This window comes from Strongylocentrotus purpuratus, unplaced genomic scaffold (genome assembly GCF_000002235.5).
Source record: "Strongylocentrotus purpuratus isolate Spur 01 unplaced genomic scaffold, Spur_5.0 spur5_scaffold_8, whole genome shotgun sequence".
NCBI lineage: Eukaryota > Metazoa > Echinodermata > Echinoidea > Camarodonta > Strongylocentrotidae > Strongylocentrotus > Strongylocentrotus purpuratus.
Genome location: NW_022145614.1, coordinates 26,958,253 through 26,985,367, shown reverse-complemented (window position 1 = coordinate 26,985,367; position 27,115 = coordinate 26,958,253). Strand labels below are relative to the sequence as shown.

Sequence of the window (27,115 nt, the reverse complement as noted above, 5' to 3'; positions counted from 1 at the left end):
CGGTAATACTAAACTTAATGATTATCTTAATGATAGTGCTGACTTTATTGTTTAAATACGTGATCTCCTGCTTGCGACTTAGTCAGTTCCATATTGATTCAAATTTGTTGGTGTTTATGGTATCAACATAAAAGTTTGGCAGCACAATACAAAAGACATAAACCTCCACCGGCAGTTTCAATTTTCAATTTTCAATTGGCTTTCTTTAATATCAGCAGTGATAAACATATATATCTTTTAAGTTTTCACATATTCTTCACCATATCATAGATAAGTTAAGCGCAACATCAATATACTGAAGCACTCGTTAAGATCATGAAAGGCAAATCGGCAACATAAATGATGTAACAATGTACAGTGCTCAACTGTTAAGAAAAATACAATGGAATATTAAATAGAAATAATAAAACACTTCTCAATTATAAGGTAGTCAGTGTTTAGTAATGTCTTTTTGATGTTATCTGAACCTCATAACATTATCATCTTTTGCATTTTCTTATCATAATCGGCCATTAAAAATGGTCATCAATATAGCTTGAAATCATGAACAAGTGTTACATCTAATTTGGTGTATATTAAAGGTAAAGACCAGTATTGGAAACGCCCCAATTTCAAAAAATGAAATGGAAGCTCTCATCACCAATCATGTGAAAGAATATGTTTTTACTAATACATGATGATAAAAAAATTGCCGGGAAACCGCCTACTAATTCATATATTTGGTAAATTTGTTTCTCTCATGGTCTGTGAGAGATATAGGGTAGTCCCATATACATCTTTCTGTGTATAGTGCTTGTAACTTTATGAAGAATGGGCCAAATTTCTTTTTATTTTGATGATTCCAGAACCTTGCAGATGCTAGATGCTAGATGATCAACCTTTTCTGATCGATTCCACAACGTTTCTTTCACAATGCAATCGCATGACCATAACTGGTCTTTACCTTTAACCTTGACATGATTTTTTTTCTCATCTACTTGTCCTGTCAACATATTTTGATTACCAGCTAACTTTTGGTATAATCAAATATATCTTCTCATTACCTACAAACAACTAATACTTCACTGAGATCTAAGGGCAAGAAGGACATTAAAACAACTTGTTTTTACAAATTTCACATAAAAATGCAAAGTAAGGAGATATAAAGCCTGACTTGAAACATACTGTGGGAATTCAGATATAAACAGAATTACAGATACATCCTGGAACTGAGCTTTAAAAGCCTCCTTTAGAAGACCTATACGTATATGGGCTTCAAATGCACTGAAGTAAGTTCATGAATGTAGAAGGGGGAAAAAGACATGTGAAACATGTAGCTATTCAAAACATTTCTCAGAAAAACCTAACAATGGAACATGAAATTCTAAAATGTAAAACAAAAATGAAATATATATATTTTTTGTTTACCGGTACAAATACAATATATTGTACATTTGAGAGTAATTAATACACTATGAATATCCTATTATATCATAAACAGTATGCTCACGAAAGTCACAGTCTCATGTATATAGGGATTTTCACACATGTACTAAAATATCTGGATGCCTATCTCTGGAATGTGAACTAACCCATCTTCTTATACTGTGTTTACATGTGTAAACGCAGTATTAGTGACAAGATTGGATATCACGTATTTCATCAGTCAGAATAAAATATTAAAATCATTTGATATTCAGTACTGGTTGCAAACAGGATCATTGGATTTGAGCTTATAATGTTTTATATTGATCAACTTGTTTTAAAAGATGAATGTGCCAGATATTGTGATGTTCCAGCCATGATTTCTGATAAATTCATCGTAACATGTAAACATCTACAAGGAACTCCAAATTACGGCTATATTGCTAAGTGGAGTATACTCTCATATCTTTGTTTTCAACTCAAACAGGTCTATACAACTATTGACAGGACATTAGAATTGTTTAATTTACTGAGAACACTTTTCATGAATGAATTGTTTTCCTTCAAAACCTAATAAAATTGTTGGGTCTCACCTAAACTGTACTTGGGCTCAACAAAGAGTAAATGACCTGCAATTGCACATGTGAAATGATTTGGACATTAAGCCAGGATGTAAAATTGTAAATCCATTACTGTATTCACAAGACACTCTGACGTACTATACATCTTACCTCAAAGTCAACATAATCATATAACACATATCCATAAATGACCTGCACTTCTAACAATAAACCAGTTATATATATTAAAAAATATATATATTCAACATCAAAACTAAATTTCAGTTACTAGCAAAAAAGATTGCACATTCTGTGTCTAGCCATTATAGTGAGAAAAAAAAACAATTAAATCAAGAGCGTTGTATACAAAAGTACTTGATTACATTTAAGAGGGACAAAATATAGAATAATTTAACTTTAACGAGTTAATCAGTACTGTATCTCCTTAAGTCAAGAAGTAACTGAGTTTTAAAACTTTTCTCAGAGAAGTATGCTAAGTTTGTAGTTGTATGTTTCAGAAAAAAGATAGCAGTAACGGTTAAGAATCCATTTTGAATGGCGAGTCTTCATCAGGCTACACAGTACATTACCTATGGTTGGTATGATTGTTGGCGGTGTTAGCATTACATACAAACTTTGGCACCATGATGCTACGCCACTCTATAACGAATTTGAATGGTAACGGATGGTGTTTAGCACCCTCTTTAGCACCTTGAGGTCACGATCCGGTGTTAGCATCCAAGTAGTCCCACTCTTCAAAATTCTGTGAACAACAAATAAAAGAATTTAATTTTGAATGATTAATGAATCAAAATCAAAATCAAAAGAAATGAACAAACCAATCTGAATAAATCACATTATCATCTGTTATTACTCCTTAGAATCATGCAAATATTATTTCATAAATTACCTTGAAAGCCATGCGTGTCAGCAATGCATAAAAAGACGATTAATTTATATTACAATATTATTGTATAGATTCTGGTTTATATCAGATTTACGTCATTAATTTGCGTCAAGAGGGAATCTCTACAGCATAAAAAAGTAATCACTGGTCAATTCCACGTCACCAAGTCTGCATTTCCTCCTTTGGTGCTTCGTTGTTTGCAAATATTTTTAATCTACTGGTAAGTAAATTTTCAATGACGCACATTGTTTTGTTTTCTTCCTTCTTAATCATTAAGGTCTTCTCTGTTTTGCACCTGTCATAATAGCTAAAGGACCCTGAATCCAATCTCATCCGAGACAGTGACGTACATCGCAAAAACAATCTGATCACTATTGCAGGCAAATTGGCAGCAGCCACACAACAAACAAAAACAATGAGACTAGTCTACATCAACCAGGCAGAGAATATTTTTCTTGTAAATTTGGTGCCATCGAAGTAGTCTATGGTAGGGGCAGTGCAAAAGTAATTTGTAAGGATGCAAAATATTGTCATGAATTGGAAGGAGACTATATATCTGATACAATACAAGTCCTCATATCATTATCATCATTATAGGTCTATTCAAGCTTTGGTGGATGATGCAACTGGCAATGACCATTTTTGTAAATATAATTTCTGATATGGCAAGAACTCCCCATGCTTTGGGGTGCCTTTTTTGGAGGGGGTGTTTTTGACACAATAAAAAAGAAATAAAAAACATTATTTCCTGGTTGGAGGATGGGGGTGGGGGAGGTGTTCACTTGAATACCCACGACCAATGTTGTTTTTCATCATCGTCATCATCATCATTTATCATCCTCATCATTCTCCTCCTCATCCTCATCCTCATCATCATCACCATCCTCATCATCATCCTCATCATCATCATCATCATGCTCCTCCTCATCCTCCTCATCCTCCTCATTATCATCACGCTCCTCCTCCTCATCATTTTCAGCCTCATCATCATCATCACCATCCTCACACTTATCATAATCATCATCATAATCATTTGGACATTCTTGAACCCCCAGAACACATGTTGTTCATCATCAACATCATAATCATCATTATTACCACTGCTATCACTGTCTATTCTCCATTGATATGTTTGCTATGAATGACTGGTAGCTGAAGGCCATTTTCATACACCTCTACAGTAATAATCGCTGATCAAATGCGTCATGCTTATCCTTTTCTTAACTATACATGAAATATGACTTAAAAACTAAAAACCATAATTTCTGTGTGTGGTCAGTGCAATTAATTTCAATATATCCTCCAAGAATCGCAACAATAATGCGAAGCCCTAGACTCATTAGAAATTAAAAACCATAATTTCTGTGTGTGGTCAGTGCAATTAATTTCAATATATCCTCCAAGAATCGCAACAATAATGCGAAGCCCTAGACTCATTAGAAATTATCCACTGAAGGTAATAAGTCTTTGAGACAAACTAGCCTATAGCTTTATTTTGAATGTTAAATGGAGGCCCTGTGTAGAAGAGAGTTACCATCTATACTATTCGTATAGAGTAGGGGAAAACCTCAGTGTAGTGGTCCCTCTGCACATCCCAATTTAGTTAACGGTATACCAGGAGGAGAGACCCAAGGGTTATAGTGATTCAGTTCATTTTTTGCTAGTACTAATATAAACCCTAGTCCTAACCCTATGTCTTTGACGAAATGAAGCCAAGAGTACATGATGCTGAGGCAAATGTCCAATCACTGGATATGAGGGTAGCTGTGGGGTATAGGGAAGGGGTACAGGGGAGGGGTATTGGAGAGGGGGTGAGTGTTAGCTTTGTGGGAGTTAAGAGTGGGGTAGATGTTTATTGGGGTTAAAGGTTAGAAGACGGGGTGCTCAATTACTGGGACTAGAGGTTAAAAGGAAAGCTAGGGTAAAACAGCAATGAAACAACATGTTAAACAGGAGAGTAACAACAACAACAAGTTTTTAGTAGCATTTGAAATATGACAGTACAGAAGAAATGAGGCATGTTGAGACAATTAGTGTTTTGCCGTTTCTACTATTTGCATAGCACATATATCTTTATTAGCATATTAAATACAGAGTTGTGGTCACATGCATCTCGTACAGAGTTTGTGAATGTACAAATTACAAGGAAGAGAGATTGAGTACTAGAAAACTTGTGGTAACATATTTTAGTGATATTACTTCTAGTCTTTACAGCTAGGAGAATAATACTGACAAGAGATGAATATTGACTACTGCTTTGAAAGTAGCTGAATATAAATTAAAACCCTACTTGACTTTCAGTTCAGCATTGGAATTAGCATAAGAACACTGCCCTATTCAGTACTTGTGGTGCAAGTGTGAGGGTTGTCATACTATCAAGCTTTGCATACTTTGTCAACCCTCTTGTTTCTGTTTGATGCTTTTGATTAGTTACAGCCAGTCTTACTTTATTCTACATATATTCTTTTGTCGTGTGTAAATTTGCAATGTTTGTTATATATTTGTAAAAATGCAAAAGAAAAAGAAAATCAAACAGAAATAAATAAATCAAATCAAATCAAATCAAATCAAATTATATTCTTCAATTTTCTCAATATTTTTCTCAATAGAACTGATGCAAGTGAGTGCAGGCATTAAAGATCACAACAACATTGCGTATTGTTCTCTTCTTTTCTCTCACACAGGTTTATTTCTACATGATATCTAGCTCTTTGGTGCATTCAGTATTGCAGTAGTACAATTTGCATTCGAGTGAGACACATACATGGGCAGCATTTATTTAATAATGACAAAGTGTTGTATTAGAATCATGCAAAAGTGAGTGAGAAGTAAGATGAAACAACATTAATTTTCTTGCATGGAGAGTTGCAAAAACCTAACGCAACTTCCCAAATCAAACTCGACTAACTTTCTACCAAACCAAAGTGTGTATCCAGGACTCGTGTTTGATTTAGGAGTTGCATCAAACTACCCTTGATTTAAAAAAAAAATATATAAATATATTTTTCATAACAGCAAAAATGATTTTAAAAATATCTCTCATTATTTGATGTTATTATAGTAACATGATGAACAAAAGGTAGTGCAAATTTTGTATTAGAATCATGCAAACGAAAAAGCTAAGGCAGTCAATAAAGGCGTGTGAGAGAAGTTAGACATCATAGAGGACCACAAAGTTTAATCTAATGAACATTGCAAATCTTTTTATTTGGAAAATCAAAACCTGAACCGACTGGGCTTCCTCTCAAATTGTAACTTCATTATTGAGAATAAAAATTGTGAAATCATTTTAAGGATCAGCAAAAGTTGCTCCTTTTTAATTATTGTCCATAACAATATTTAGTCACAAGGACTAACACTTTCAGAAATCAACTCTGGAATAATTTAAACACTCTATTCTATTACCCACGGGTTATTGATCATAAAGGAGATACAGTACTGACATACTCACATACCCATTAAAATATTTGCTAGGCTAACCACATTCCCTGGGACTGATTTCGTTAAAATGCCTGCAGTCTTGTTGTGCAGGCATTACTTGGAATCCGCCCCACTTTCGATTCTCTGGACTGTAAATATCATCATTTCCTTGTCATGGCAAACAAAAGATAGTCATAATAAATCTTCTTTTATCAGCTAAAGGAAATGATTGGTGTGAGTTTCGAAAAAGATGACATCCTTTTTTCATTGCAGTCCAGATAAGATTTCAAAGAAATATATCACACCGGTACATAGCGGTACAGAACCTTTCAAAATAAACATGAAGTTGTTAGGATTAGGTGATTTGTTTTTGCAACAACATTGTTAACAGGGTCAAGATAAGTTAATTTGACATCAATGATCCAAGATTTTTTGTTGTTTCAGTTTCTCTATCTGGGTATTATTACAAGATGACAATGGTTGTATTTAGTAAAGTATTAGAGTCATTCCAGTTAATGAAATATTACAATTAATCCAGTTACTTTTAAATAATTAGAAAGAGAAGGATTCTTTTAGGAAAGACATGGAAAAACATGCAAGAGCATTGTGAATAGGTGCATTGACAGGAATTTGATGTAAGAGGGCCAGGGGAGTTGGGAGGAGGGGGAGGGGAAGGGGAGGAGAAAAGAGGATAGAAAAAGAAAGAGAAGGAAGGGGGGGGGTGGGTGGGGACGGAGGGAAGTAGTGATGTGAAACCATACACTTGGCGACTGCTCTGTTGACAAAAACACTTTCAAAACGAATGTGTCATGTGATATATAGGGGTTGGGGTTTGGAAATATGTTTTTTGGGGGATGGGGGAAGGGAGGGGGGGGGGGGCTGGGTTTTCAAATGACGCCATAAAGTACGATGATTTCATTTACTGCACCACCTTCTTGTACATGATCAATAATAACTAGTCAATTTCTCTCACTTTGCAATGCCACTGTACACAGCCTTTGCAGTCTAATGTGCTCGGCAAGACATTATCCTGCATTTGCCACTCTCCACCCAGGAGAGTTATTTTGGCTACCGGTAGAAAGAAAGTTCTTCGCATGCTCCAGCTCCTTATCAGGGCAGAGAGGCTACAGATGCATCTATAGTTCATTTGCCTATGAAAGCATAAATATATGGTGCAATATAAGTGCATTATATCATTTTCAAATATTGGGAATAGTTATTTCGTATAGATGCTGTTCTTTGTGGGGGGGGGGGGGGGGGGAGGAAAACGCTCAGACAGACAGATGTACTTGAAAAGCTATGTAAATGTCTGTACATCTTGACGAAACAAAGATTACATAATTCTATTTTCTTTACTTTATTCTCCATGCTTGACATATTTTTGTGAACCTTATGGAAGTAATTAAGAGGCTATGGGTGATTTGAGTCAATACCGACTGAAGAAAAAGCTAGTGAAACGACTGAAGGAAAAGCTAAAAACAAATTAAATGCCAAAAGAGAAATTCCTATTTTTGCCCAATATAAGATATTCAAAATGTGTCTCTTCAACCAGGGCCCCGTTACATAAAACTTGTAATCAATAACTAGTGCTGAAATTTTGACAGATTTGCTCTCAGCCAATCAAATGCCATTATTTCAGTAGCTTATAACAGTTTAGTAACTTGTTATAGGTAACAAGTTTTATGAAACAGCTCCCAGATGAGTCCATAACTGGAGTTGTGAAAAGAATGTGGAATGTCTAAAGAAAAATAGATGCTCAAATACATAGCAAAATTTAAACAAAATCTTTCTCTGATCCAATTGAATTAATCAATAAATAACTTTATACATCAATGATGAGGTGTCATAAGTTCATCACAGTTGTACAAGTGGAAAAAGCGCTAATTATAGACATGATCTTACTCTGGGTTTAAATACATTGATTGTAGGTAATACCAAAGCCAAAAAGTATAAAAATATAAAACATAAAGAAAATATCTAAAGCATCATTGAGTGCCGGCCACAGTAATTTTGCACAGTGAATCTCCAAGTTCTCAAAGAAAAGACTGATTAGACAGACTTATGATGCATTTAAGCATCAGATAAACCCACATGGCATCAATGAGTTGTTATATGTAAGCTGTAAATATATATATATTTTTTAGACCCATCTATGCAAAACAATGTCATGTTACTTGCAGCACTACCAAGTACAAATTACACCTGGGCCTCATCTTACAAAGAGTTACGATCGATCCAAATAAATCGTAAGTCCTTCAATCAATCGCAAGTTTGCAGTCTCCTATCTCTTATGTACACAGTAACGATTGATATCAATCGCAAATAAGTTACGATTGATATCAACTCTTCGTAAGATGGGGCCCTGGGGAATTCTTAATCCAATCACCAGTCCCACTCCTATAAATAAATGTCTTGCTAGTCACAGCAACCCTAACCTATACGTGACTTACATCTGAAAGCTCTACAGGGGTAGAGCTCTCCTGTGAGGGTACACCGTTGTTGAGCGACGCCGACCCTGGATGAAGAACGACACTCAGTTTCTCCTCCATGCGGAAGCCCATCAGGTCCTTTCTTGTGATGATGCCCAAGACGTGGTTTTGGGCGTCGACCACGGTGAGATGCCGGAGACCGAGGGTGCGGAAGATGATGTAGGTCCGGTGGAGGGAGAAGTAGTCAGGGATGCAGGGGGCAGACTGGTTCACATACGGCATCTGATGAGTTCATAAAGGAGATGTTAATGAAATATGAATTCTTTTGACATCAGTCATCATCGTGGATCGAATACATGGGCAACTACAATTACACTAGTATATTTCCTTTTTTGGGGTTAAAGTAGTGTATCATGTTTTTTATGATTGTGCATGTGTATCATCAACAAAATTGGGGCAATTACTAATGATGGCATCTAAAAAGTTAAATTGATTGTATTGGATTGAGCGGAGCTCTCTTACACAATGCAATATAGTAAAAACTTCAAAGTAAATTGTATGTTGAAGTAAAACATATCAAATTGATTTATCAAAAGATCAGAAAGTCTGTATTTTATTTCATGAGTTTGTTAAATTCAAAGACAAACCCAAGCCATGCATAAATCATCAATGCTACTTTCAAAACAAAGTTAATGACACATTATGAGCTTTACACTAGCTTGACTATTACACTCCCAAGTCCTCATCTTACCAAACTGATGAACATGTTCTGGTATCTTTCATCCTCTACGTATGACTGGAACAGGGTGTCGGCTGACATTTTATCCTTCAGATGATCTAACCTCAACTGGAGGTCAAAGGGCAGAAATAAAGGTCAAAGGTCAAACATGCACTGCTACCATAGTAAATCACAATCACAGGGGTACGAATGAAGAAATTTGAAGAGAGCATGCAGAAATGTCAAACATCAAAGTTAAATCAAGTTCATCTATGCCTTTAACTTAAAATGTCACACAGTGGGATGGCATGATACCTCAAGGGTTCAAAGTTCAAAGGTCAATTCTAATAAGATTTCTGAGAGGTCAAAATGATAAAAGACAGATAACAAGACTACAATTCAATTTTTTTTCTCAAATACACGGCATTGAGAATGATATACTAGACACTTACATCTCAGTAAGAACATTGCACTAGTACTTCAAACTTCATTCATAAAGGGTTAGAGGTTTAGAAAAATATTACTTTAAGGGTAAAAAAGGAACAATTAGAAGATGAAATCAGGCAAAAATACTCCTTGATAACCCATAACAGGAAGAATCAGACCTCTCTAATTAAAGTATGCTACCAGCAAACGACGTACGGTCAGGAAGGAGAATGTGCTCATTGAAATGTCGTACAAGCCGATATTTGGGCTCATATGTTCAATACTCCGCTCGTTTGTACAACCAAATGGAGTGAGGAGCATGTGGGCCCAAGTATCAGTATCGGTTTGGCGTGGTTTTCCTCCCTTCCTTCCTTCACACTGATGTTCTATCCTTTTCATCATTTTGAATGTATAATACTAGAGTATAAGAATATTTCTGTTTTGTCTACCTTTTATTTTGATGGTTCTTTTATGATTATATATTACGTATTTTTACAATGTGTGACCAAAACCATTTGCCATGTACTTTTGTGAATTTGGATGTATAAAAGAATGAATTGAATCAAATTGAATTGACAGGTCAAAGGTTACAAAATGATACCTAACAGGTCAAACATAATTACAAATGATCTAAATGCTTCTTACCTTTTGGTAATCTAAGGGATTAATTTCCGGGTTATCTTGGTCTAGTGCTTCATTTGGTCCTTGGAAGAGATGCTCGTTTAACAGCATGACTTGCAGCTCAATTCTGGCATGGAAACACAGGATAGTTTGGCATCACAGAGAATGAATAATCTTTCTGACACTAATCAAATATTCTTACGAATAATTGATGGACTTTGAGCTCTGATATTAAATCATCACAGAGGGTACCGGTATCTCTTGGCCACATCATTTGATAGATTTAGATAGATAAATCAATATTGATCACAAGAGCAAAATAAATTTCCCTCATACCCATTTATGGTCTATGAACAAATTGGTGTATGTGAGGTTCTCTCCCATTTGCTCTGCCCTAAAGAATTCTGAAATTTCTGTTTTCCCAAAAGAAAGTTTTTAATCATACATGCACCTTAAATAGATTATTTTAAATACGTTTTTATACAAACCCTGTATAAAACAAGTCTATTATGTCATTAATAACAAAGAAAATAAAAGTTTATAAAAATGTCTGTACAGAGCGAATTTGAGAGGACCTCGCAAGATACATCACATTGTTGCCAATTTTTGTTTGATTGATCGCACCTTCAAAACTTCATAACTTTCTCATTTTTAATCGGTTTTTGCTCAAACCTTCACTGACCTGTTCCTCTCATTTTTCTGCTTCTATCAAAACCAAGTTAATATCAAGGTTGACAGAAGCTTAAACCAAATGATAAATCTAATTCACTTGACAAATCTTATCAATCTTCCATTAAAACCTTACCTTGTAATGATGCCCCAGAACTGGTTCTTGGTGCTCGGATCATCTCCTCCCTCGACGACGGGATACCCTCCGTGTTCCGTCTCTAAGAGGAGCTTTGCAACCTCCTCTACGGAGACTCTTTGATGGAGTGTTCTGACAGGTGAAGCCATGGCGTGTTTGGCTTGGTATAACTCTAAATTCACACTATTGAATAAAATGTAATGAAGATATATGCATTGGTAATTCAGTAGCAAATTTCAAAACACCAGATAATAATTGTAGCTAAATTGCCATTAAGTGTGCTAAAGTAGTTTAATACATTATCTATTTCAATGGGCTAAAGACATTGCTATGATCTCTAATAAAGAAAATTGTGGAACTCTCCTCCTTAGATAACTGATTGGGTGGACTACTACACCAGGGTTTCCCCCCTGCTCTTATACAAATAGTGCAGCTGGTTCTTAACGTGCAAAGGTGGTGACTCTCCTCTACACGGGGCCTCCATTTAACATCTTATCCAAGGGACAGAGTGTTTTGAAACGGGAGGGGCTCATGAACACACACACACAAGCTTCAGTCACCCGCCTGGGTAGGATTTGAACCCACAATCTTTGGCTCGGCAGGCAGATGCTTGATTGACAGAGCAAACTCGCCTCCTCTTGTACTAGTATAAAAAAACAGACTCTAAAGTGGAAATTTTGATTTTGGAACTATAAGAAATAGTACATCAGTTTGGGCTCGAATGCAGACTTACTTTTTCCCTTGATGCATGATGACCGGTTCCTCGTCCAAGAAGGGGATACATTTGACCTCTAGGAGGGCATGGTAGAGGGGATGGGTCAAGTAGTCTCCGACCCACTTAGCTACCATGATGGCTACCATGATCGGGAGCAGGAACTGGATGTCGTTGGTGATCTCCATCTGTTTGAGATAATGGATAAGAAAAATAGAAGGCAATGGTGATTGAATGTCATGGTCAAAATGTTATAGGAACCACGCAAACACAAGATTCTATGTCCTCATCCCCCCCCCCCCCCACCAAAAAAGGAGACAACTGTTGCTATTGCTCTTTTCATACATTTGCTATAGATTAAAGAAACAAAGAAACTTAATACAAGTTTTCTTTTAAACCTTGATCATAATCATTGGTCTAAAATTTTGCAACATTTTATTTTCAAAGCTCTATAACAGAAATTTGCTCATAATTCCTCCACTCCCATTTTTAGCATTTTCATTTGAAAGACAAAAAAAACCTACAAAATTTTAATGGTAGGTCATTTACAGGTTGACTTAATTACATTATACCAATCACTAAACTTCACACTGTACATCGTCAGCAGTACATTCTCACCATGATCACAGTGAGGGACATGGTCAACCTAGACACGCCCCCAAAGAAGGATGCTGCACCAATCAGAGCGAACGCTCCGGGATCCATCCACGCCCAGTATTCATCGGTCTGGACCCCAAACATGGACACCATCGTCAGGCCAATCAGGCGGCCATAGAGACCCCCAATGTACCTGTGCGGTTAATATTGGATATGTTTGGGAGATGGTGCACATTAGTTTCACTGTTCATTTGACAGGTTTTCGTAATACGCTAGAACAAAGTTGAGAATGAACAGCACGTTAACTACTTAAAAATTAATATTACAACTGCTGCTTGTAAAGCTCCTGCTATTTTTGCTAACACCACTTTGACTTATATCACTACTATTATGATTGCACCTATTATATACCATTACCTCCACAACTACTCTTTCACTTATCATTTCCACAACCTATTCCAAAAGAACCCCTAATATTGCTACCACTACCACCACCACTACCACTATCAATTTTAACTACTATTCAAATCCTTTTCACATTATTTTAGACTCACAGCATCGGAACAACGAGACCAGACGAGATGGAAGGTCCACACGACCAACAAGCCACTACCACTATTACTACCACTACCACTACCACTACCACTACCACTACCACTACCGCTACCACTGCCACTACCACTGCCACTACCACTATCACTACCACTATCACTACCACTATCACTACCACACCACTACAACCAATTTGCAACTTTATATCCACCAACCGACTACCACTATCACTACCACCACCACTATCACTATCTATTTTAACTACTATTCAAATACTTTTTCACATCATTTTAGACTCACAGCATCGGAACAACGAGACCTGACTAGATGCAAGGCCCACATGACCAACAAGCCACTACCACTATCACTACCACTACCACTGCCACTGCCACTACCACACCACTACAACCAATTTGCAACTTTACATCCACCAACCGACTATCACTACCACTACCATCACCACAAATATCAATTTTAACTACTATTCAAATTCTTTTCACAATATTTTCGACTCACAGCATAGGAACAACGAGACCGGACGAGATGGAAGGTCCACACGACCAACAAGCCAATACCAATACCACTACCACTACCACTACCACTATCACCACCACTACCACTATCACTACCACTGCCACTATCACTACCACACCACTACTACCAATTTGCAACTTTACATCCACCAACCGACTACCTCTATCACTACCACTACCACTACCACTATCACTACCACTACCACTACCACTACCACTACCCCTACCACTATCACTACCACCACCACTACCACAATCAATTTTAACTACTATTCAAATTCTTTTATACTCACAGCATAGGAACAACGAGACCGGACGAGATGGAAGGTCCACACGACCAACAAGCCATGATGAAGTAAAACGCCAGGACGGTGAGGAGAGCAGCATAGGTGAACTCCCAATGGGTGTCTCGGGAGAAGAGATGGTGGATGGCTTCTTCACCAGTCACAAACAGGAGGGTTGCAACTAGAAGACAGAGAGAAAGGAGAGGTGTTGGTTTTGTTGGTTTTTTCTTCTTTTTTTTCTTTTCATTCGAAGGGGGAAAAAAAGAAAAAGAGAGAGAAGCTTATATTTTATTTTTATAAGTGGTTATCCATATTATATACTTAAAAAAGATAGAAAAAAAGAGAAAGAAAGAAATTAATATTAAAAAGATAGGCGTTGGTGATTATAGTCAGTTCTTGACTGATTGCCATTACAAAAAAAAAAACAACAACAAGGTGTACGGGTCAGAATCATCCAGGGGAACATGTAGTAGGGTCATCAGTAGAAGTGTTGCATTCAAGTGGTTTAAGCACTTGACTTGAAATGCAAAAGTCATGGGTTTGATTCCCGACAATGCATTAATGTCCTTTGACAAGGCATAAATCTACATTTGCCACTACATAACCAGAAGAGAAATGGGGACCTGGTAGGAAGATCGAAAGCCTTTGTGTTAGTAATTGCCATATACCCTCATGGTGACAATTTGGTAATACTACTCCCCAAGAAGTGGACATGGTGCACATTGTGCGTGAATGAATCCGATGACTGGGGTTATAATATCTGTAAAGGGGCTTAGAGATGGTATTTTGTATAACGCGCAAAATAAATCCAGATTATTATTAATATCATCCCCCCTCTCTTCAATATCGACAGACCTTTATTCAATATATTTTTTGCTGAAAGCACTAGTGCCACAGCTGTTGTATTGAACCAAGAAAAATACTGAGTGCCACCCCCCCCCCCTCCTCAACTACCTTTGGGTTATACTGGACATCCTGAATGGCCCCTCCCACATCCCTCACCCCATCCTATGCTTACACATACACATACCTTGATTGAAGGTCTTATTACTGAAGGCCAAGGTGTCATTAGGGTTGTACTGGACCACACCCGAATCAAAGGTATACAGGCTGACGAGTGCCTGCTTGACCCCTCCCACCCCATCCTATGACCACACATCCACTTACCTTGATTGAAGGTCTTGTTACTGAAGGCCAAGGTCCCATTAGGGTTGTACTGGACCACACCCGAATCACAGGTATACATGCTGACCGATTGACCAGTGCCTGCTTGACCCCTCCCACCCCATCCTATGACCACAAATTTACATACCTTGATTGAAAGTCTTGTTACTGAAGGCCAAGGTGCCATTAGGGTTGTACTGGACCACGCCTGGATCACAGGTATACATGCTGACCGATTGACCAGTGCCTGCTTGACCCCTCCCACCCCATCCAATGACCACATATTCACATACCTTGATTGAAAGTCTTGTTACTGAAGGCCAAGGTGCCATTAGGGTTGTACTGGACCACACCCGGATCACAGGTATACATGCTGACCGATTGACCAGTGCATGCTTGACCCCTCCCATCCCATCCTATGCCCACACATCCACTTACCTTGTTTGAAGGTCTTGTTACTGAAGGCCAAGGTGCCATTAGGGTTGTACTGGACCACGCCTGGATCACAGGTATACATGCTGACCGATTGACCAGTGCCTGCTTGACCCCTCCCACCCCATCCTATGACCACAAATTTACATACCTTGATTGAAAGTCTTGTTACTGAAGGCCAAGGTGCCATTAGGGTTGTACTGGACCACACCCGGATCACAGGTATACATGCTGACCGATTGACCAGTGCCTGCTTGTTCATCTAAGCATCTTGGACTGTACCCCGTTGGTCTGAATGCATGAAATGGTACAACAAAATCAATTCGAGCACACATTCACATAAAATTTGTAAAGTTAGTTTTTTGTGATTTTGGAATTTATTAATAAAATGCTTTTCATATTGCGTTTGATGGACAATGAATTTGAGCTGTTCAGTCAGGTCTAAATGGGACAGAAATATATTATACGATTATAAATGAGCACATCTGTGTTAATATTTTGTAGTGTGTGTAAGTGTTACTGAAGCAATCTCTTTCTTTTCTGGTCTCAATAATCAAATAACCTTACAACTTACCAGGATTTCTTTCTTTTTGTTTGGTTTTTCTTTTTAACTCTCTATATTCACATTGATTGAAAATAACACTTTCAGAGAGTTCCAAGTAAACACTTGAAAAGTTTTGAGATTGAAGTTAAGGCGACAGAATTATTATTGCGATGTAATGATAGCCAGCTTAATATTTGTTCTTTAAAAAATCTAAGATTGAAGTTGAGCAGACAGACTTATTACGACATAACGCTAGCCAACTTACGGTTTGTTCTCGCCCTCATAGTAGCATGTATAGGGAGAGCACTTGAAGGCTGCCGGTAGAAACACGGTGCCTGTGGCAACTAAGATCTGGGTTTGGAAAACAAAGCATAGAAGGAAAAATTGTCAAAAATACAAACATAATAATTCCTCATTTTTACTGCTGTATCTTTGGAAAGTTGTGAACAAAAATAATTTTGTTTGAAGAATGATCACCCTATCCTTCATACATTTTATTCCGAGAAGTATACATACCTTGAGAAATTGTGAAAATTAAGACTACAGATTGATCTTTATAACCCATACAAACAACAAAGGTACCACATTATTGTAAACAGAAGATACAAAGAGACTTCATAAAACACATTTACTTTGCTTCATAGCTTAAAAATAAGGGCTAGAACTGGGGAAAATTCAAAGCCTTGTAAATGTGTCAATATTTATTTTATTAGACAGTCTAAATTTTTCCAATGTTTGCCAAAAGTAGGAAAAGAAAAAATTCCTTCAGTTAACTACACTGAAATTTCATTGAGGAGGAAAATAAACCATTCAGTGCATATTTTGCAATGTGATCTGGATGTCCATAATACTGTGGATATTGTGTAATTGCCCACACAAGTTGTCTTTATTTTAAAGCTTTAATTAAACAGATTTGGCCTTTATCGTAACATTCCTTTCATATTCTTTTTGGCTTCACATGTAACTAGGAATATCATTTGTCAGAGGGCCCCCGTCTCACAAAGAGTTGTTATTGACGACGGATAGTCAACCTGTTCGAAACATTGAGCCACTCCCGCTACTCATCCTCTCCAAGCGCTATAGTTCTCCTTAGAACTTTAAGCTAAGAAAGATAACCAACAGTCTTTTTCAAGACTATACAAACAGTCCTTTTCAGGACTACACAACCTCAAGAAAGATTACTGAGAGTCCTTTTTAGGACTCATCAATCCTCTCTCTCTCTCTCTCACATGGTGCACCCGCAAGCCTACTGTATAATCGCAACTTTTTTGCAATTGATATCAAATTGGAACTATGTAAGAGATAGGAGACTGCAAACTTGCGATTGATTGAAAGGCTTGCGCTTGATTTGGATCAATCGCAACTCTTTATAAGACAGGGCCCAGGTCATGCAAGTACATTGTGAAAGAAACTGTATGGAACCGATGGGGTATATTGATTATTAAGTATATAAGAACTATTGCATACTTTGATACAAAATAATAGTTTAACACTAGATATAATTGAGTTTACTATAATGATGCAGGGTTCCGTCAGCCGCATCAGTTTCTGTTGCCATGGCTTCCGCGTGAGAGCGATCATGCGTCGTCTGAGTCGGGCCAGCTTGAGGTTACTGAAGACAAACAGGCTTCCCAGGACGCCTCCAATGATCCCGATGACAACCGTGGGGATGAACATGATGATGTTGACATCGATGCCCTCCCGGACCTGGCAATAATAATAATAATAATAATATTTATTAGGCGCTTAATATGGGTGTTTCTAAGCGCGCCATTGTCTGACTTAAAATTACCAACCAAAACTTAGAATAAACACACAAAATATAAATCTGTTCTTTATTTAATAAATCATTCATATATAATGATAAAAATAAAAATGAGATCAAACATAAGGTCAAACAGAAGATCAATGCATGATGGATGATGGGATATTGAAGGAAAACATGTTTTACAACATTCAAGGGGTGCTAGTGGAATAAATTATGTCAGAAGACTCAATAGACGGTTCTTTTATAACCAAAAGCATTCTACTTCTAATTCATAATTACCAACATTTGAAATTAAGAAATCTGTACCCGTAACAGGCGATCGCACTGCCTTACCATGTCCATGTATAGAGCTGTAGTGAAAATGGCAATACGCGGTAAATCTGTACAAGAAATCGAATACAAATTCGCTGCTCTGAATCGTGCAGCCATTCAACGCACGCAACACGCGAACTCTCAAATTGCGGCACATTGTAAAACGAGCCAAAATTTGGGTCATTAAGAATTTTGAAAAATCTGAATATTCCAATTAAATCGGGACAGTTGGCAGGTATACTAATTGATTGGTATTCAAATAAATTCAGAAGGTGCTTTATCGTGATACAAAACATGATGATACTATCATGATCATAGATTTTAATAAGCTGCTATATGCATTTCAAGATTTTCCCAGTGCAAGGTAACCATTAAGTACGTCCAATCTTAGGGCAATGACTAGTGCAATGTACCTGTCCAACGAAGGTGGTAAATGAATACCAAAATGTTAAAGCATTGACTCTGTTATGACTGTTATGACTGCAGAAGGACTAGTATTTAATGACGTGGTTATGATTCCCATATTCAGGCGAGAACAAAGACCCATTTCCCTATATTAAAAAAAGTGGCTGTAGAACCTCTTTCAAAATGCCCAAGTTTGTAATGGCCATTTTCAAAGGGTCTCTTGAGGTGATATTTCAAGACAGATTCTACAATACCATACTTCTTCCCAAGGAACTGAAAGGATAAATGTATCGGTCAAACTTTACAGGTGTCATAGTCGAGTGGTTAACTCAAAATGCAAAGGTCGTTGGTTCAATCCCTGACACGGCACTGATGCCCTTTGGCAAGGCATTAATCTACATTTGCCACTCCATACCCAGGAGAGAAATGGAGACCTGGTAGGATAACAAAAGCATCTGTGTTAGTTATTGCCATATGCCCTCACGGTGAGCAAAGGGTAGGAATACTCCCCAGGGAGTGGAGAAGGTGCGCATTGTGTATGAATGAATCTGATGACCTGAGTAATGAAATCTGTAAAGCGCTTAGAGATGATATTTCCTATTAAGCACTATACAAATCCAGATTATTATTATTATTATTACCTGAAACATGATGTATTTCTCTGCCTTGAAAAGCCCAAAGTTTCCTTGGTATCTGAATGCTGAGAAAGCTGAGTTGAAGAGGTCTGTAGTCACTGTTGATACCATGCAACAGAAGAACACCTGTAATTATCAAACATCAAATCGTGCACTCGCATGGAATTATTTTGATTAAAGTATTTTTTCAATTCATCCACATTTTCATTTAATATTCCTTCTATTATTTTGTGCAACATGTAAGACTTGCCACCTATACGTCCATCCGCTTTCTTTTTCAGTTATCCACCCAATCCTCAAATCAATCAAACAATCTATCTCTCTATCTATGCTTGAAAAGTTGTAAACAACAGACTTTCATGTATTCATTACAATTTTCCTGTACAATTGAAATTACAAACATTTATTATGACACTGGCAAAGGCTTGTAGCATAGACAATAAGATACTAAAACAAAAATTATGAATAATACCTTCCAAGCATCATTATATAAAATAGTATTAAAGCCATGTACTGTGTTTCCTGTGACTTGTCATAATGCAAATGTTGCTAATGGCATGAAAAATATAATTTAACCGCAAAAACATGCAACTGGAACTTCATACTCTATATTGTTCCTGTCATTGGATAATAAACAGGATATCTGCAGCCATGATTAAGGAGATGGATCTTGATTGGCCAATGTTTTTCTCTCACAGTTACCTAATTTGCCAGAACACCATACTTTAGATTGTAATTGCCATAGCATCCGCCAATCAGAAACACTGAATCTGCAATCAAATGTCAAAAGCTGGCTCCTGATTGGCCAATGTATTGCATTCAAGGTCTTACCTGCCATGATAGCTTCATACTCCAGAATGATGAGACTTCTTCCATTGCAAACAAGAGACCACCCACAGGAGCACCAAAGGCAGATGCTACACCAGCTGCTGCTCCTGCTGATATGAAGTTACGTCTTGATAAAAAGAAACCCAAAGCAGAATGAGTTATTACAACTGAATTGGTCATAAATTCTCTTTATTCATTTAAATAATAAACATATGGCAGCATTGTTGTGAACTCTTGAAAATTTGCTTCAAAAATTTCAGATAATATTTCAAATCCAAGTATTGGTTCAACTGTATTTTTGAAGAGATGTGCATTTGATAAGAGGCATAAGTTAGAGGATGTCTATTTGGATAAGTTATATTTAGTTATCTGGCATAATGACCACCAAGATGTCTATCATGTTCGACCCATTAATGGAGGTGAAGTAAAGGTGATTAATCGTAAATTGTTAAGAGAAGTGCCCTCTGACACACAGGCGGTAGAGTTAAATGAGGATAATTTTAGGTTTGATCCTAATTTCACTGATGTACATGTACATGATAAAGTATGTCCTCGTAAACAGCAAGATAAATACATGGGAGAGTATATGTTGGTTCCTAATGTTCCTAAAGGTATAGATCCAATAGGGGAGGATGTAGCAGGGTGAGCCGGAGATGATAATGTTAATGTTCCAGGGAATCAGGATGGTGCCATCCCAAGAAGGTCGCAAAGACAAACTAAGGGTAGACATTCTAACCCTTTTAATTTACCAAAATCAGTTTTGCGCTGATTATCTACAAAGTTTGAGATATTCTATGTACAGTCGGATATTTCGTATTTTTATTGAAGGGACCGTAATATTGACGGTTAATTATCACGGTAATTAGTCGTTTACATCAAATTGGAGAGTTAATAATTTTAATTATCAAACTTTTACTGTTTTAGGGCTGGGCACCCGTCCTGATTTTATGAGTCATGTTCTTATTCGGTCATAGAATTGTCCGCCGGACTCTGGGCCGGCGGGCTGGGGAGTTGTCACTTATCGTAGCTGCTGAGCAGCGTTCTGTGCAGTGTTACGGAGAGGGGGGGGGCTGAGCTTCTCCAGGATGCGGGCTAACCCGAGAAGGTATTTTCTTATTCTGGAGGAGGCCAGCTCCACGCACTCTGTGTTGGTCATCGATTTGGGTACCAACGACTTGAGTCATGCGGAGCCCGTGACCGTGGCTCGGCGTCTGTGGGAGTTCGTGGATGAGTTGGGTCGTCGGGGGTTGTTCCCCACGGCAATCTTTCTCCTCCCTGTGCTCCCACGGACTCGGAGATGGGCCGGTTCGACTCTGTCTCTAAGGGAATTCAACTCCTGTGTGGAGGAATTCAACCGACTTATGTCGGATGGTTCCTTCCACCGGGACTTTGTGTGGGTATGGGAGCATCGTTTGCTCCCACACGCACCCCATCTTATCTTAGCGCAGCTGAATATATTTTGTATAAAAGCTGCGCTATATAAATCTATTATTATTATTATTATTATTATACATATCACAACACATATCAAAGATGTCAAGACATGTAAATGCCATAGATTCGTTCATGCAAAATGTTTTCAAGTGATTAAAATCCCAAATATAGTTTCACAAAATTCAAATCATTGAAATCTTATGGATCAAGGAGCAATAACAAAGGAAAAGTTGGGGATACAATGATTTTTGTTTCATTCTGATCAAAAGAGTACCATATTTCTGGCTATATATTATTGCTTTTGCTACATAAATTAAAAGATAAACCCTGTTTATTTCTTTATTATAATAAGCAGGTCATAACATTTTTTCAATTTGTTGAGACTGGGAGATGGGAAAGGGTAAAAGGAGATTTGATACAGAACTTACCTGTCTTCCGGGTTTCTGAATCTCTCAAAGAACGGCAGAGCAAATTTCATTGTCTCTGATTTGAACTGGCTGATTCCTGCGCCTATCAAAGATCTATACATAAGAGAAATGGAAAAGAACACATTGATGAAAGCGCATCCAGGAATCATCATACAGTCATAATCATCCACAGGGTCTTTAGAGAACGTCAACAATGTTTGGATTGATATCGATGGTGAAAAGGGCAGAAAAATTACAAAAATTAAACAAAAAATGCATAGATTCCCCCCTCCCATGAAATGATAAAAACCTGATGCATCTTAAATAGGCCTCACAAGCCCACAAGAGAATTGAGAACCACATTACATCCCCACTGAGCTTCAGGCAGACTATATCCTCTGCTAAAGATGACCAAACTGTCAGAGCACAATTGGGTGGCTCTGCCAGAGGAGTACTCCATACTCAGTCTGGCATTGTAGGGGCCTAGTGTGGTGTTGCTGTCTTTAAGAGTTTTATGAGCAAAATCTCAAGCATATTCCCTAAAAATGCTGGTCTGCATGTTTCTTTCACTGTATGTACCATAAGGAGTCTACAGACCAATAAACTGAGAATTTCATGGTAAAAGAGTAAGAGGCCAAAGCATAATGGTACACAATAACAATGATCATTTTTGATATTTTTATAGTGCACATGTCCACCAAGCAAGATGCTCAAGGCAATTCAATATTACCCCGGCTCTAGCTGGGCTATTGATTTCGGTGTTCACAGCATTTAAGGACTTCCTTGCCACAGTTACACATTTAACACCTGGGTGAAGAGTGTCAAAATGTAGATTAATCTCCTGCCAAACAACACTGCTGCTGCACCAGGGCTCGAACCTAGGACCTTCACCTCAACAGAAAGTAACTTTAAATCCAAACCCTGGTCTAAAACTCTATCACAGTCAACAAGAAGCATTTACAAGCCTACTTTGCTCATTCATTGGATGTGAACACACATATACTACACTTAGGAAAGTATAAACTATGATTTCACTCAATTGAATGGAATCAAATTAAAAAATGTATTTACAGTCCTAAAAAAATACCTTCAATTTGGACCAAAAAGTGTATGCCTTGGCCTGCTGCAGGAAATAATGAAATGAGCACCATAAATATAAAGTGATGGCATACCCCTAAGACAGTCTATCACTTACCCCATATGGATCATGGGACCCTCTGGCCCGACCGGTAGTCCGCTACTGACCGCACAGATGCAGGAGAAGAACTTGACCACCAGAGTCTTGACGTTGAAGATGTGGCGCACTTTGGCCCCGTTCAAGAACCCAATCAGTTCAGGCATCCCAGAACCAGCTGCAGAGGGTCTCAGGTACTGTGATTAGAAACACAAGGTTTTATCAAGAAAATGAAAGCAAAAGGTATTATCTTTTATAAGGTATTATCTTTCTCCTGCATTTTTAAATTTTGAAATGATCTGTCAAGTATGTGTTTATGAAATGATTATATATGGTTTTTTACTTTTGTCAATAATATCTATGTAGCTGGTTTGCATATTACTTTTATGTTGAAAAATGTAGAATTAAAATCAAAGAAAAAAAAAAAAAAACAATAATAGATGTATGATTTTGTAACTAATGAAACCGTGAGCACCTAGCTCCTCACTGCAAGGGTGTGTTGGGACCGTTTGATGTTAGGGCAACTTACTCATTTACTGTATCACTGCAGAAGTGTGACTCCTTCCTATCCTACTTGCTGAAATTGCTAGTTTGGTAAATTATACTTTTCTAAAGTAAATTTGACTACATTTATATGGGTAACTCCCTCCCTCCACAATTAAGCAATCAAGTGTCGAACAATTTCAAACAAATGTCTATCGATTTTCACAGGAAATTTTCATTTATGCAAAAACTAAGTGTAGAAACTAAACAAATTAGTGTATGTTGCAACACATATATGCTTACCACTACAATGGCTGTGCCAGCTAAGACAACTGCCAAACTGACACCAGTTAAGAAGAGCCAAGCTATGCCCATACTCCTCTCCTGAAAGAAAAACAGATGAAAATATCATACACATATAGAAATTTATGAGTGGGACTTGATGGATAATAAGTGTATAGGATTCAAGCCAAAAGTGATTTTACGGCTACTTTTTAACAGGTATTTTAGTTAGTATTTGCAAGCTTTCATTGACATTTATCAAATTTAACTAATCTTTTAAGTGACAAACTAATACCACACACAAAACTTAAGAAATCAATCAATTTTGTATTATTAAAAAGACAAAAAAGGTCAGAGATGAATGCAACTGAAGAAACTGTATGCAACTTGATTTCCCACAGATTAAAATTTATGTTTTTAGGACGTGCAGTTGATTTGGGAGTTGAATTTATTAGTAATTAGTCTGCAACAGGCTGTTGGTAGTAGAGATATTAATCATGTCACTTTTATGAAAGAACTTAAAATAAATTGAGTTGCCCCATTTCTAGTCTGATGTAAGTGGATGAATCACTCTACAGTGGCACCCTGGCAAAAGAGAAACGATCTTCTGCTGTGGATAAGAAGGGCATTAACTCATATACAGTGAAACCTGTATATAAAGACCACTAAAAGAGAGACCATATAGAAAAGTGGTCTTTATAGAAATGTGGTCTTCATGTGCAGGTTCCTTTAGAACATGTTTCAAGGAGGAACTATTTTCAAGGGTGACAAACAATGTGTTCTTTCTATACAGGTGGTTAGATAGTGGTGATGGTTATTTTACCTGGCAACTAAGAAAGCAATAAATGCTTGTTAGTAACCAACCAGAAGACTGAGGGCTTTAGGTCCTCTCTGAGGGACCTGGTAATGAGGATTAATGCCTTACCAAAGGGCACTAGCGCATCGACTTGATTTCGAACCCGGGTCACGGGATTACGAGACCACTGCTCTACCGACTGAGCTATGGCGCCTCCCTGTTAAGGCAGGTTTGACTGCACATTAACACTGAATAAACATCTATCTGGCTCTTCCACGTAGCAAAAACTACAACAAGTTTTGACCTACCTGGAGGTATTTTTCTGTCCTGTCCCATTTGAAGTCTGATATAAGATCTATCATCTGATGGAGCAGGAATCCCACAATGCCTGTGAAGAAACCGATCAGACCCATCATCACCCAACGATCCCAATCAAGTCTGATGAGAGAACGAGAAGAAAAAACAGTATAAGAGAAACAGGGAGAGTGAGACATATAAACAGAGAGGGGGAGCAGGGTGCACATACCAACCCCCCCCCCCCCTCCTGCCCCTCCTCCTCCTGAATGGAATGGCAAGGAAAAAAAAGAATTGGAAGGGGGAAAGGATGTAAAGACAGTAAGAGGAGGAAAGGGAATTCTCTTTAAAGACTATGCCGTCTTTCATAGTCTATCATAGTCACTCTACGGTGTCATGATTGAGTGGATACGTCACCGGACTGTCCATCACAAGGTCTGCCGCAACTAATGTCCTTTGGCAAGACATTGATCTACGTTTGCTGCACTCCACCCAGGTGATGTCGGTACCTGGCAGAAATTAATTCCTTGAAATGCTAGAGCGCCGTGATGGCAGCCGTGCTAAAGCAAGGGTAATAAATGGGATCCCTCTGCGCCTCGGAATCGTTTACTAGATCCATGGCGCATAACAAATGCTGTATTATTATTATCATCATGAATATGAACTTAAGATCACAATTGATTTGGGGAGGAATGCCCCCCTCCCCCCTCCCCCTCCTCAACCCAAACAATAGTGACTTGACCCCTTCCAGGACACTGCATCCTCATCATATATACTATACCTAGCCGGTTGTTGCTTGAGCCAGTTCTTATAGACATGACTGTGGGGAGGGAGGTAGTCCAGACTCTCATAAGCCGATAGGATCTCCCGCTCCTGGGCCGTGTACTGATGGTTGACAAAACGACTCTCGTAGTCCCGCCCCTTGGCAAAGAATCTGTTTTTGTCGTCTGTCGGGTGGTGGTCTTCTCCGACCCCGTACTTGGACTCCCTAGAACCCCTGATCTTCATCCTCGTCGCTGAATGGAGAGGAATTATTAATTCAAAAGAATATGATAAAACTTGAACTCTTGTGAAAACAATGAAAGTTACAATTATATAACCTTTTCTTTTTTTACATAAAAGCAATAGATCTCACATAACTTTTTGAGTATAGATATATAGCCTTATTTGACAGTACAACAGCCTTGAATACTCCGGATGACAAATGGACAACTTCTTTGGAACATTGAGCCTCCATCTCTCTCTCTAGCTCTCTCTCTCTAAATTGCATTCATTACCATGCAAACAGAACTTTCAAAAATTCATCAGGCTTGATTATATTCTCAGTTAATTCTCACCACGTCAAAGGGTTTGTATTTGGTAGACAACTACTGGGGGTTCTTGTTCTTATGTGGTTGCCTTAGTGAGCAAATGGATGGATCATTCTGTACTTATTTCTGTATTTTTCATTATCTTTCTTGTCAAAGTATACTTAAATCATTCACCAAATGTACATTTACGGTGTATACTGCTGTAAAATTTAAAATCTAGTGCTGTCAAATCAGCACAGAGAGGCAATTCACTGGAATAGAATTATGCTATCTTTATATGTTAGTGGTCATGAAAAATAAGTATTACTCTATCATTTCTTGTGAGTATAAAAATGGAGCACTTGTAATATTATGTATTAAGTATGCATATTTGTACTTAGCTCAAAATATTTTTTTTTTAAGACTGTAAATGAATTACTTCAATGAATTATAAAAAAAGGAACAAAATTACACACACCAAAAAGTGTAATTTTAAAAATAAAAATCATTGAACATTTGATCTCACCTTCGGTTGGCATAAGTGGGCAATTACAGAAACTACCCAGTCCTCCAGAAGAAGCTTTGATATTTATTTGAAACAGTGACAAATAATTGTTTCAATTATGTCATGATTCCAGGTGTATTCTGAAACGACAAAAAGAAGAAATTGACAGGTTATTACCACATGAATAGAAGCCCCACAGACACACATGAGTTAGAAGAAACCATCAAAACAGTTTTAATTTGAACATTTTTTAGTTATCAATTACCATGGGGCAAGGGAGAAAAAGCATTGGTAAAGATTAGTAAATATCAATAAATGATCAGTAAGAAATAGAAAAGGCTTATTGTTGTGAACTAAATATCCTAATTAAGGAGTCTTAAACTCCCATTAGAGTC

The 27,115-nt window shown here is 37.6% G+C and overlaps 1 protein-coding gene across 1 annotated transcript in view; it reads right to left on the bottom strand.

Moving 5' to 3' along the window:
• Positions 1-923: 923 nt before the first annotated feature.
• Positions 924-27,115, bottom strand: part of LOC100888295 (chloride channel protein C) — a 28,011-nt gene continuing 1,819 nt past the window's right edge. The window contains exons 2-22 of the mRNA XM_030976129.1: positions 26,742-26,860; positions 25,708-25,957; positions 24,941-25,070; positions 23,858-23,938; positions 23,093-23,268; positions 21,919-22,011; positions 20,060-20,183; positions 19,235-19,354; positions 17,621-17,815; positions 16,374-16,459; positions 15,710-15,855; positions 15,571-15,630; positions 15,281-15,445; positions 13,978-14,149; positions 12,621-12,792; positions 12,024-12,190; positions 11,291-11,473; positions 10,510-10,612; positions 9,472-9,567; positions 8,742-9,002; positions 924-2,727 (exon numbers count right to left, since the gene is read on the bottom strand). Coding sequence (XP_030831989.1) covers positions 2,683-2,727; positions 8,742-9,002; positions 9,472-9,567; positions 10,510-10,612; positions 11,291-11,473; positions 12,024-12,190; positions 12,621-12,792; positions 13,978-14,149; positions 15,281-15,445; positions 15,571-15,630; positions 15,710-15,855; positions 16,374-16,459; positions 17,621-17,815; positions 19,235-19,354; positions 20,060-20,183; positions 21,919-22,011; positions 23,093-23,268; positions 23,858-23,938; positions 24,941-25,070; positions 25,708-25,957; positions 26,742-26,754 — 2,838 coding nt within the window. The 5' untranslated portion in view covers positions 26,755-26,860 and the 3' untranslated portion in view covers positions 924-2,682. The remainder of the gene's footprint in view (positions 2,728-8,741; positions 9,003-9,471; positions 9,568-10,509; positions 10,613-11,290; positions 11,474-12,023; positions 12,191-12,620; positions 12,793-13,977; positions 14,150-15,280; positions 15,446-15,570; positions 15,631-15,709; positions 15,856-16,373; positions 16,460-17,620; positions 17,816-19,234; positions 19,355-20,059; positions 20,184-21,918; positions 22,012-23,092; positions 23,269-23,857; positions 23,939-24,940; positions 25,071-25,707; positions 25,958-26,741; positions 26,861-27,115) is intronic.